Genomic DNA, 13814 nt, shown 5'->3' on the forward strand with positions numbered 1-13814 from the left:
AAGCCTCTGCCTTCGGCTCGGGTCATGTTCCCAGCGTCCTGGGATCGAGCCCCACATCGGGCTGTCTGCTCCGCGGAGAGTCTGCTTCCTCCTCTCTCTCTCTCTCCCTGCCTCTCTGCCTACTTGTGATCTCTGTCTGTCAAATAAATAAATAAAATAAACAAAATCTTTAAAAAAAAAAAAAAGAAAGAAAGAAAAGAAAAGAAAAAAGAAAATTGTTAAATACCAAAGCCCTTCTGGATTTAGCCACTAGATGGCAGCAAGGAATCACCTAAACTTCGGACAACGGTATTTAACCTACAGAAATTAATGACAAAATTGTTCGTTTGTAACCATCCAATGGAAAGTGTGAATAGGCTCTATAACAAAGTTTTGCAATTTAGACAAACTTACTCCCAGGCAACTCCTCAGTCGGGAAATGGGGATAGTCATTTGCCCTATTTACAGTTATGGTTCATTCCAAGCTGCATTGGTTCATTGCTGGTCTCAAAACCTATTTTCCCATTGCAGTATTACATGAGTACATTAGGTTTTCCAAAACTAATCAAAAAAAAAAAAGTCTGTAACACACACTCTTGAATAACAGTTCTTATGGTTAACAAGTTGTCATGGAATGGAATGTGACTTAAGGTAGGAACATAAGACGTGGGTTCTAACCCCACTGCTGCCCCTAACTCACAAGATGGGAGCTTGAGAAAGTCATTTTCCTTCTGTGAGCTTTGGCTGGTATTGCACAACTGAAAATTAAATTTGATAAGTACTTCTCGAACTGTAAAGGAGAGGGGTTCCTGGATGTCCACAAGGTCTCCAGGAACTTTTTTACTTTATTTATTTTTAAAGATTTTATTTATTTATTTGGGAGAGACAGAGAACATGACAGGGAGAGAGAGCAAAAGCAGGAGTGAGGGGTAGAGGGAGAAGCAGGCTCTCCACTGAGTAGGGAGCCCGATGCAGGACATGATCCCAGGACCTGAGCTGGAGGCAGATGCTTAACCCACTGAGCCACAACTCGAGCCCCTCGAAGAATTTGTTAAAATTTGGGTTCACATTGATAGTAATTAAAAAAAAAAATATGGACATTAACAATAGTCTGTGCCATTTGGAACCACCACCTTACAATCCATCTTTGCCATTCTTAAGTCGGCTTTGGTATTTACCAGACAGTCAATATACCATAAAAATAATAGTTACTCAATGATGGGCTCATGAAGAATAAGGTCAAATGACTTTGGAGTAGTGTTAACAGAAGAAGAGAAAAAGTTGGCTTGCAGCAATGCACCTGAAGCTTTATTTGCATTGCCCGGTTTCAAACATTCCACCTCATGAGGAGTCAGGGCCACCACCTAGAGACACCTGTCCCACCACAGCATTTCAAGCAGGGGCTCCCTTCCACTCTCTGTCCTGCAAGCCCATATTATCATTCATCATGCTCCAGATCCATTTTGTCACAGAAGTAGTCAAAATGAACTTGGAAAACAAACAGGTCTAAGTTTACTTGGCTTTCACTGAAGGGGAGAAGAACCTCCTTGCCTTGAACTCTCAGAGGACTCTCCCTGAAATTCTGGTGGGCTACTCAAGGTTGCTTTATTTCTACCTATGCTTGATTTCCCTAGAAAGAGGGGGAAACTGCTTCTTTGTCAACTTTGGGTAAATGATGGGTCTCTTGTCCATGGTGGGTGCTCAATGAAAGTGAGTTTATGGACTGGGCTTTGTTTCATTTGATCCATTTAGAAGATTAGCCATATGTTTGAAGTGTCTAGTTCATAACAGTCTTTGTTCCTTTACTGAATAAATGTCTTTACTCAAAAGATCATCAATCTCTAAAATGAATTGCAATACAACTTTGTAATAAAACACTGAATTTCAATGCAATGTATTTAAAAAGATCTACATTTCTGCCAATCAATTATGGATCCAATTAAAATGAAAGCATGGGTCTTTTTTAAAAAAACACACTGCCCTAAACAGAATTCTGGAATAAAGCTCAAAAACTTTCAAAGCTCATTTTCAGAACTATAATATATTGTAAGTCTTTTACTGAAATTAAGGATGGCTAATTCAAACACCTACATGGGCAGGCAGAAACCAGAAAGGGCAAGCATATGGTATGAACCTCTGGGAGCTGGAGGTCACAGGTGGGAGTTGGGGCAGATGCTCTGTCCAGCAAGTCCCACCATGATGCGAGACCAGTATTGCCAGATCTTCCAATTATTCACAAAAATCTGGAAGTCTGGATTTTTTTAAAATGAAGTGCTTATTTTCTTCTTCTTCTCCTTCTTCTTCTTCTTCTTCTTCTTCTTCTTCTTCTTCTTCTTCTTCTTCTTCTTCTTCTTTTAAGATTTTATTTATTTATTTGACAGACAGAGATCACAAGCAGGCAGAGAGGCAGGCAGAGAGAGAGGAAGGGAACCAGGCTCCCCGCTGAGCAGAGAGCCCGATGCAGGCTCGATCCCAGAACCCTGGGATCATGACTCGAGCTGAAGACAGAGGCTTTAACCCACTGAGCCACCCAGGCACCCCTGGAAATATGGATTTTTATGTAAAATTTTCCCTTTTTAAATGTTGTCAACTAATTAAAAAAAAAACCCAAGTACTATGCAAACTCCATTTGTGATCTCTAATTTAAAAATTTAAAAATCCTATTTGTTTATTTAGGATTTATTTTATTTATCTTTTAGAGAGAGAGAGAGAGAGAGAGAGAGGATGTGCACAGGTTGGGGAAGGGGTAGAGGGAGAGGGAAAGAATCCCAAGCTGACTTCCCTCTGAGATCATGACCCAAGCTGAAATCAAGAGTTAGATGCTTAACTGACTTGAGCCACTCAGGTGCCCTTTAAAACTCCTATTTAAACACAGAGAATAAAGAAGTTATACTTTTGTTGACCTTGATTTACATTACTCAATACAATTTTGAAGCAAAAAAATAAAAAATCACATGAATTAATGTTATGGGGTTTTTTTGTTTGTTTGTTTTTTAACAACCATCAGTCAACTATTAGAATAAACAAGTACTGAAGGAAATTTGCCTCACACAAAAAGGGAATAACATTTCAAGGACTATTAGCAATCTGACATTTGACGTGTGTTTTTATGTAGTACAACAAAATCTCTTGAAACTTTTAGCCAAAGACAGGAATTTTAATTTTTATGACATATTAGTTTTACATTTTCTATATTTTATTATGGAGAGACCAATTTTCTCTCATATATACTTAAAAATAAATACATAAAGCTTTTGAAAACCTAAGGATAAACCTTTAAAATTTATACCAATTTTTTCCCTACCAATTTCCACTGACTTAATGAAATTAGCCCATAAAAGCCAAATAAATGCTTTGTCTGTAACTGATCTCTTATTTTTTAAAGATAATTTTTTAATCTTAATATTAAATAACTATTCCCCCTCATTCACATTAAGAAAGTCTCACGATTTTCAGGCATGCTAGCTCAGTTTCTATTCTAGAACCTTGTGGTCTCAAAGCCAGGAATTGACTATCACAATCCTAATACAAAAAATGAATTTTGAAAATAGTCATCTTCCTGACAGAGACTGGGATTCAATTTTCACCATGGCAATTGGCAAAAGCTGACTTACTGTACTCAGAAACTTAGAAATACACTGGAAAAATAAAGGTATGGCTGTTTGATCCTGTTTTGTTGTTGTCCATCACTTTTCTGGAATTCTGAAAAACGCGGTGATGACAAAGCACAAAGGAAAGAAAGGAGAGGAAATTTGGCTTTTTCTGGAGTCAGACACATCTGCTGGAACAGTCTACAGCAAGAAGTGGAAATTCAATCTTCTGCTGATGGTCAAACAGACTTACATAAACATATGTCAACGTCTGTGAATTCGAACATTCCATAGCTGCCTTTGGAAAAGCTCAGAAAGGAACATGACCACATAGATTCCATGTATATAAGGGGACCTTTCTCCTTAACACCTATGCCTTTCCTAATCAAAAACAAACAAACATACATTTAATTTGTTTCAAATTAAAAGAAGGATGGATGGAAAATAAGAGTACTCAAGATGAATTTAAAAACCAACTTCCGGATTAATTGTAATGTAGCGTAAAGTCGCAAAATGAAATTGAGCCTGGTAAAAGGCAAGTAGACTGCTCTAGGTTTATCAAAGTGTTTTTAAAAAAATTTTATCCAAAGATTTTTCATCAATTGTATCCAGTCTCTGCTGAGGTCAGTTGAAGACAGAAGCTATACCTCTTTTTCTTTCTCTGTCTGCCTTCTAGCTTTGTTGACATTCTTTTGCTTCTTATCCTTTTTAGATTTTTATTTTATTTTATTTTAAAGATTTTATTTATTTATTTGACAGACAGATTACAAGTAGGCAGAGAGGCAGCAGAGAGCCCGATGTGGGGCTCGATCCCAGGACTCTGAGATCATGACCCGAGCCGAAGGCAAAGGCTTAACCCTCTGAGCCACCCAGGCGCCCCTAAATTTTTGTTTTAATTAACATATAATGTATTATTTCCCCAGGGGTACAGGTCTGTGAATCATCAGGCTTACACATTTCAGAGCACTCACTATAGCACATACCCTCCCCAATGGCCATAATTCAGCCACCCTCGTTTTTGCTTTTATGTTTGTTTATTTGTTTTTAAGAGAGAGAGCAAGAGAGAGCAGGCCCTTGAGTGCGCAGGAGCAGGGGGGATGGGCAGGGGGAAGAGAGACAATCTTCTGTAGACTTTACACACAGCACAGAGCCTGACGCAGGGTGCTGCTCGACCTCTTGAGATCATGACCTGAGCCGAAATCAAGAGTCTGATGCTCAGCTGCTTAGCTGACTAAGCCACCCAGGTGTCCCCCTTTCCTCTTATTTTATCTAATATGACTTTGTGGACATACTTTCTTCTCTCTTCTATCTAATCGTCACATAGAAATCTTTGCTTTCCCCAGGACTGTAATCTTTTTGCCTAGTTTTTTGTTGTTGTTATTTTTTGTTTTTTTGGTTTTTTTTAAGATTTTTATCTATTTGAGAGAGAGAGAGGGTGAGCATGAGTGAGCTGGGGCAGAGGGAAAGGGCAGACATCCTGCTGAGCTTGCAGCCCAGTGCTGGACTCTATCCCAGGACCACTGAGATCATGACCTAAGCTGAAGGTAGATGCTTGACTGACTGACCCACTCTGGTGCCCCTCTTTTTAGCTAGTTTTGATTAGTCTGCCAATTTAATTCATCATGTCGAAAATACTTGCAAACCAAGAGAGGTTTCAAAATTAAGACATCATAATAGCTATTCCAAATTTACAAATGCAAGCCAAGAAGTTTAAACGTCTAGTGTGAGTTTAAGATAAACTAAACAATGTCAAATACTACTCTTACTTAAAGCTATTTATGATTTATATAGGAATTCAATATATTATTGTAAAATTTGTTTTAAATTGTCACTTAGCCTCAAATAGGTGACATTGAAATTTGAAGATGTGGTTTTTAAATTAATAAATTTTACTTGAGTGGGGAAACATTTTTTAATATAATTTTAAGATTTTTATATATTTATTTGTTTGACAAACAGAGACGGAGAGAGAAAGTAAGCACAAGCAGGGGGAGCAGCAGGCAGTGGGAGAGGGAGAAGCAGGCCTCGTGCTGAGCAGGGAGCCTGACGTGGGGCTTGATCCCAGGCCTCTGAGATCAAGACTTGAGCTGAAGGCCAACGCTTAACCAACTGAACCATCCAGGTGGCCTGCCCTGGGGAAACATACCCAAACTGAATGTAGAGAAGGCTATAGAGAATCACAGCCTGTCTTTTTTTAAAGAATTTTCTAAACTGAAATATCCCTGGGAGAAAAAAAAAAAAAGAACTTATCTAAATTTATTTGATGGATCTGAGTTCTAAAGAATAAAAAAAAAAACCCAGTAGCATTCATTTTACATATCAATGAAAGCCAAGTTTATTTCTGACACATATTTTGGTACTTTAAAAACTTTTTTAAAAGGTTCTATTTATTTATTTGAGAGAGAGAGAGAGCATGAGCAGGAGGAGGGGTAAAGGGAGAGGGAGAAGCAGATGCCCCATTAAGCAGGGAGCCCTGCACCAAGCCCCACCCAGGCTCAATCACAGGACCCCGAGATGACCTGAATTAAAGTCAAATGGTTACCCAACTGAGCCACCCAGGCATTCCAGTGGCATTTTAAGCATAATGTGAATAATTCAAACAGTTCAGGGTGAAATATAACACACATGGCACATAGTTAGACAAAATGTAAGTATTTTCAGTTCCAATTTAAAAACAGGAACCCCCCAAAATAGGAACCCAATATACAATATATGCTTGATTTAAAAAAAAAAATGGAAAGTCTATTATTACATATGTAAACATATATTTGGGTAAATATGTAACTACATACAACAAAGAATTTTCCTGAAATTATAATAAATGTATTTATATCAAGCAAAAACTACTAACTTACTGAATAAGTAATCACATTAACAAAAAGCCTTAAGGTCAAGTATTTTCCGATGACATTTTGTCGCCTGAGCCTCATCTTTGTTGTCCAGACTGTATCTCTAGAGAGGGAGAGGCATGGCACTCCAAGTCTCTGGATGAATGAAAGATGGAAGTTTTAGGTTTAAAAGAAATGCGCAGACATCTCTGCTGGGTCTGACAGGTCTTTGGGCTGCAACTGACACTTTTGAGGTACGGGGAGAGGAGGTAACCACTCCCACAGCTGGAGTGGGGTCTGGGCATTCCTGAAAGTCTTTCAAACACAAAGCAGAGAGACAGGGACGTCTGAAATTACCACTGACATGATCTCAAGCTGCTTTTCAGAATTTACTGGGCAGGAACAGATTCAAATTATTCACAAAGAAGCGTTGGAGAGACAGAGAAGAGAAAAGAGAAAAACCTTCCCTGATGGTCAAACAAGGGTGCATGAAATTAGCAACCCATGCACGAGGGTCCAGTTTGCACCTAGACTGTTAAGTTCTATTATTTAACTATTTCCAGAAGAAGCATGTCTTAAAAAAGAAAAGAAAGAAAGAAGGAAGGAAGGAAGGAAAGAAAGAAAGAAAGAAAGAAAGAAAGAAAGAAAGAAAGAAAGAAAGAAGAAAGAAAGTAAGAAAGGTTGTCTTGGAATCGGTGGTAATGCACAGGCTTTTGTTTTGGGGGGAGATTTTTTTGGTTGGTTAAGTTTGATTTTTGATGCACTGAATTCAGTGGGTAATATCTGAGCATGGTAGATAATTCCAAAGAGACAAAATGTCCATCTGCAGTAAGAAGTGATTTCCTTTCTACCCTCCTCCACCAACAAATTGCCTTTCCAGAGCCCACCCCTGCTGCCTACTACTTATGCTCTAGGCAAATATAACCAAATGTCTGGGTCTCTCTCTTTTTTTGTTTTGGTCCTAGGGGCCATGTTCCATACAGAGTCTGTGAGCTGCTTCTCTCAGTTCATCTATTCTGGGGACTGTTTCATATCAGCAGGTCTGGAGTGCTTCCCATCCCTTCCAATAGGTATAGCACATCCGATGAATGATCACCCCACAACATGCGTCCTACCAGGACCCTGCTAATGACCACACTTACAGAACTTTTCTTCTTGGATTTCCAGCTAAAACTTGAGCTGGTAGGCCAGCTGAAATTTTTCTGCCTAATTTTGTTCAATTTCTGTTTAATTCTGAATTCTGCTTAAATTCCCTTGTATCAGTTATTTAGCAAAATCTGAAAAATCCTACACCTACGGTGCAAAAGCAGTGCTTGGAGAAAACAGCGATGAGGAGGCGGACTTCTGGTCCTCCTGTCTCTGCGTCTCCTTGGGACCTACCATTATTCACATCGTGGGCACTTTTATTGCTGTCGCTAGATGTCGGGACATTCATGGGCTGAATGAATGAGAAGATGTGGAAGCATATCTCCTGTGACCAAATATCACAACCAGAGGGCCAGGAACGTGAAACTCACTCAGCCGAGGATCCTGATTTGCACTTGATGAAATGTTACTGTCTTTTTCCTTTCCTTTCCTCTCTTTTTTTTTTTTTAAATTTATTTATTTGTCTCAGATTGAGAGAGTGAGGTGGAGGGGGAGAGGGAGAGAGGGTCCTAAGCAGGCACTGTCCTGAGTGTGGAGCCTGACGCAGGACTCAATCTCACCACTGACCCTGAGATCATGACCCGAGCAGGACAAGGAGAGATGGAGAGGAGAAGGGAGTTGAGGGAAATTGGAAGGGGAGGTGAACCATGAGAGACTATGGACTCTGAAAAACAATCTGAGGGTTTTGAAGGGGCGGGGGGGTGGGAGGTCGGGGTACCAGGTGGTGGGTATTGGAGAGGGCACGGATTGCATGGAGCACTGGGTGTGGTGCATAAACAATGAATACTGTTACACTGAAAAGAAATTTTTAAAAAAAGTTGTATGTTATATTGTAATAAATAGTAAAATTAAAAAAAAAAAACAAACAAAAGAAACCTAGAGTCGGACGCTTAACTGACTGTGCTACACGGGCGCCCCCAGAAGGCTGGTGTCTTAAAAGCAGTGTACTTCTGATCTGTCAGCCAATTGGAAAACTTGTGGCCACAGAAGGACCTGCAGAAGAAACATTCTAAATCATGAAGCGTGTTCTATGCTTCGGGAGAGGGCAGCAGCTTAACTGCAAATTCAAGAAAACTGGGTTTTATTATTAGAAAGTTAATTCTATTCTGCAACATTCACACATTCCCCAGTTCGGGGACTGTACCTATCCTTCAAGATCCCTTTGAATGTGCAAACCAACTAGGAAATGCTCTGCCTTCTGCAGGCCGCCTGTCTCCCAACAGCTATTTCAGGCAGGAGCTGCTGCTCTCTGGGAGGGAAATACTTCTTGCAGGCCAAGATTCATCAGCTTGTTTTCGGGAGGAAAAAATACCAAAGGGTTGGCTTAGCATGTAAATGAAGGCAGCCTGATTGTAACACTAACTCGGGTTATGGTGACACTGTTTCAAACCATCCTGCACACGCATTTTTGTTCTCTTCTGTTGTATGGGTGTGTTGTTGTTGTCCTTATTGTTTTGCTTTAAACTCGTGGGCTTACCAGTTGAGACATGGGATATTCCTCACCCACCCAAAACATAAATCCGCTGTCCTCCAAGATGCTACTTGCCTTATGAATATACAAATCACCAGGAGGGAGACTGTAAAGTATTTTCTCAGGAAGGTCCCGTTTTTCTTCTGCCGCTGATGCATTTCTCCACCACACTTGTTACAGCAACGGCACAGACCAAAGCAAAACCCCACCAGAGGCATCAGAAAGACAAAAAGCAGTCCCAGGACAGCACAAATAATAATCCCGATTTCATAGTAGATAATCTGCAGACCAAACAAAAGAAACAGCATATACCATGACAAAAATAACACGTAGAACATTCCATAGTGTGCAGGTTACATTTGTTTAACCTATTTGATAGGCTGAATCTTCAAGTGTGCATGTGCGTATTTCCATCTTGATCCTCCTTTCTTTCTTTTTCTTTTTTTAAAAGGGACGGGCATGGGGAGAGGGAGAGAATCTAAAGCAGGCTCCATACGCTAGGCATGGAGCCTGATGCAGGGCTCGATCTCACAACCCTGAGATCATGACCTGAGCTGAAATCAAGAGTTGGATGCTTAACTGACTGAGCCACCCTATAGTCCCTTGATGCCCTCTCTTGAAACAGAGGAAGACAGATTTGAGTTATCAGAATATGGAATCAAGTAGTTACTATCTTCTTCCAACTCACAGTAAAATGTCCAAATGCAGGGTCAAATTGCAAACGGCTGAATTTAAACCCCAAAGGTTATTGGGTACATTATAGATAACGTATGATCAGTGACAATGGGCGAAGTGAAGAATAGGGCCTTCGTAAAGTGGTACCTCTCCTGCCATGCAGGTACAGCTGGCCTCAGTAACGCGTGTCTCAGATAGTCTTATATTCCTAGGAACTAGAGCAACTTTGAAATAGAATAATGTGACCTAAATGTATTTTCATAGTCACTGCTGGGGCTGTATTCTGGGATGAAAAAAAAAAAAAAAATTAATGCAACCGGATGACACAAAACTTGAGTTTATTCCAATGCCTGTATATAGTTACTCAAATTTCCACAAAGCAAGACATTTTTAACAAATGACAATTACAGATTGGCTGTTGGTGACTAATGGACCAGCTAGCTAGCAACGGATTCTGAAGCCACTCTGAACAAAGTAAACAAAACACGGTATTGCTCCTAGAAGCGAACATGAGGTCTTAGCACTGAACTGGGAGTCAGAAGACCTGCTTTAAATTCCAGCAGGGCGCTTCTAGTTCCCTAGTCCAGAATTAGCATTAACATCATGAACAGAATTGTGAGGGTCAGATAATTAAACGATTCAAAGTGAAAACAACAGCCAAGTGATGGCACACAGTGAATAGTCAATCAATATTAGTTAAATCTGTGGGCAAATGCCTCAGAGTACTGAGGTACATGTGGCTCTTGAATATTAATTGAATATCCCTTTATATTAAGGATATAATACTTTAAAAAAAGGTGGTTGAATTTTGCTGCATTCATTCTGCTTAAACTAAGCCGCACTCCACAGCCACAGAGAGTCCTATAATGGCCCTTGGGAATGCACATCATTGGCCAATTGAGAACCTAGCCTCAGACACCCCAAACTCTTCTCAATTTCCCTATCATTTCCCAGCAAATGTTCCAAATCATTTACTATTTTTCAAAGAGATTTAAAATCCTTTCTAAATCCCAGGAGACACTGAACCCAAACCCAGGAGAGAAGGTGTTTTGAAATGTTCTAAATGCACTATGTTTAGCTCCAAGTACAAATTTCACACTTTATATACTACCTTTGCAATGCTACTGGCTCAATATTATGTCCAAAAGTATCAGGAACAAGATATGTCATTTCCAGAGTTCCCTTCTGGGCTGAAGTCTGGCTAAGGTCTGACAAGGACCTAAGTGACTTCCTGATACACAGGATCTCCAGAACGCTCTGTGGATTGTGTGGAGTAGGAGCTCAAGGTTGAAATGTACCGAGATGGGTCGCCATTCTTTGGTGAAGTACTCGAACTGAAAGATTAGGTTAACAATGACTGCATTAGCAAAAACAGAAACAAGCCACTTTAAAAACCATCACAGTGGAGAGACAGTGAAGAACAGAGAGTTCTGGAGGAAACATCTCATTACCGGCTGGCTTTAGACAGAGCAACGAGAAACAGCAAACAAGAACTTTACCTTCAGAGTCAAGACTACATTTTCTGGCTGTGGAAGTCAAAGCAGTTGAGGAGTTGAGGAGAGTAAGGCAGAGGCAGCATGCGTCAAGAAAACAGAAAAAGTTACATGAGTGATTAACCACAACGGGGAATGTCAATACTCCATACAGAGAAAATCAAGTGAGAGGAGGATCCCCAAAAGACAGGAACATACAACTTGAGTGTTTATTAGAGAAACAGCCTTGAGGTTGACTTAGGTCTGAAATTTACATCTGAAATTTATATTTGGATTTCTTGAAAGGTTCTTAACAATATGCTAATCAGCTGTGGACAGTGGAGGTGGAGAATTGGAGGGAAAGCTACACAGGCTTCACACACTAACTGCCTGGTCTTCGCACAATAGGGGATCAGCAGTTGTTTAGAACCCCAGCTAAAGCAACGGCTTCCAAAGTGTCCTTTCTGAACTGAAAATCTGATGGCGTCATCCTCTTGCTCAACAGCATTCCAAGGATTCCTACCATGTTTCATTCAAACCTCTTAATGTGATCCTGTAACTTAACCCCGACTTCATGTCCTGTTCTTCGTAACCATCCTGTTCCTAGGCAGAAGCCTCACGCTCTCCCCTTCCTCCCTCCAGCTCCCCGGTGCTGCCTCCTCACCCAGAATGTTATTCCCTTCACCTCTCTGCTCAGGAAACTCAAGTCTGCCTGGATGCGGCGTCCTCCTGGAAATCTGTCTTGAGAACCAAGTCTGGGTTTGCTTTCTTCCCTGCTTCCTGCTGCCTTGGAGCCCACACTTGCCCTTTGCTAGCAGGTGCCCCACGTGGAAGGACTCTCCCACGGAAGCCTAAGTCGTACTGTTCGCCCGGAGAGAGCAAGATCCATGATATCACTCTCACCATTGTCTCTCAAGTGCCCACCCAGGGACTTGGCATGCAAACGGTGCCCCACATGAGGTAACCTGATGAACGGAGCGAGGGTGTTCTCTAAATGGTGGTCCAGAGATAGGGCTGGACGGCCCCACAGTGAAATACGACAATGAAGATATAGTGAGTTTCCCATAAATGGGATTTGCTCAGTGGATCTTTTTGGTGGGAAGAGGGAGGTGATAGCATATGAAAGGGGACGAAGTTAACACCGTTGCTAGCATTTAAATATCCCTGTGTGGCAAAATAAAATTGGGTGGCTCTATGTCACTTTTTTGGAAACTGTGTGCTCTGGGAAATCTAGAGGGTTAGGAACTATAGCTTTGGATGGCAGATTTTCACAGATGTGAAGGAACGATGACTGTGATATTAGTAACTTTTATTTTTTTTATTTTAAAGATTTTTTTTAATTTATTTATTTGACAGAGAGAGATCAACAAGTAGGCAGAGAGGCAGGCAGAGAGAGAGGAAAGGAAGCAGGCTCCCCGCCGAGCAGAGAGCCCAATGTGGGACTCGATCCCAGGACCCTGAGATCATGACCCGAGCCGAAGGCAGCGGCTCAACCCACTGAGCCACCCAGGCGCCCCTATTAGTAACTTTTAAATGAGACATCCAGCATGTTGGGGTGGGCAGCTCGGAGGCACATGCCCCCAGGGTAACGGGGGGCATCCTGAATGACCCCGGGCATGGCCCCCACAGGCTCATTGTCTCCCAAACCTACCATAAGTACTTCACAGCACATGTTCAAAACACTGGCTTCCTGTTCTTCCCCTTGAACGGGTATCAGGAGATTTGGGTAAACCCAGCCATCAGTCTATAAAGCAAGCCCTGCATCATGGCTACGATCAGGTGGGTTTCAGAAACCTGCTCTCGCTTCTAAGGTTGGTCATGCTGAGCTGAGGCCCCTGGGCAGAACCACCTGTAAGTTACAACAATCAGCTGATTCTTTTGCATTTAATTTTCCCACTGAGGGGTAGGTCTGGTCCGATATATCTGATGGGCTACCAGCAAACCCCACAGTGGAGCTGGGTTCGTCACTACCTCTTCCCCATCCATGCTGGCTGTCACTCAGGTATAAAGTTATTTTCATGCAATGCAGCAGTCTGAATCCCTCTGCGCCACATTATGTCTGTGGTTTCCCACTCCAGTTAATTACCCATACCATCACCAGGGCCCTTTTCAAAAATATCAAGAACCAGCCAGCCCTGACCAGCTACATCAGAATCTCTGGGGGACGGGCCTAGACCTTGTTGCCAATGCTACTCTGAGCGTTCGTTACCTTACTGACAGAACAGGGATAAGCAGAGATATTATTTTATGCAGTTTTGCAAAGAGAACAAGAGAAAACAGTGAGCAGTAACACATTTTGTGCATTATTCTGTTCTAAGCGCTTTACATATACTGTGTAATGTATGTTAAATGAGGTAATACCTTGAAGTGCTTAGGACCAGGTTTCCCCGAGTAATGCTCAATCAGTCATCATTATCACCATCAACAGAAGAAGAAGTAGAAATAATGTGTGTTAACACTATTCTCATCTCTCACCTCCAGCAAGCCTCAGACCATGATCCAAGTCATGGACTATCTCACACTGCCTGCTCTCTTAAACGCTACTGAGATCCCCAGAAAGTACGCCCCTTACTTGGAAAGGAGACTGTGTTCTGAACCACGTCGCCTGGGGGGCGGGAAACAAGGAACTCATTCACTTAGCTTTCCCAGACAC

General features: G+C 41.4%; 1 protein-coding gene across 22 annotated transcripts in view; it reads right to left on the minus strand.

The window, feature by feature from the left end:
* Positions 1-13814, minus strand: part of PROM1 (prominin 1) — a 136422-nt gene that overhangs the window by 46951 nt on the left and 75657 nt on the right. For 20 of the 22 annotated variants that reach the window (XM_032333902.1, XM_032333913.1, XM_032333905.1 and 17 more), the window contains 2 exons: positions 11189-11215; positions 9090-9295 (listed from right to left, as the gene is read on the minus strand). The exons of 1 other annotated variant lie outside the window; for it this stretch is intronic. In XM_032333902.1, coding sequence (XP_032189793.1) covers positions 9090-9295; positions 11189-11215 — 233 coding nt within the window. The remainder of the gene's footprint in view (positions 1-9089; positions 9296-11188; positions 11216-13814) is intronic. One more of the 22 variants, XM_032333917.1, reaches the window with a different exon arrangement.

This window comes from Mustela erminea, chromosome 2 (genome assembly GCF_009829155.1).
Source record: "Mustela erminea isolate mMusErm1 chromosome 2, mMusErm1.Pri, whole genome shotgun sequence".
In the NCBI taxonomy this organism is placed as follows: Eukaryota; Metazoa; Chordata; class Mammalia; order Carnivora; family Mustelidae; genus Mustela; species Mustela erminea.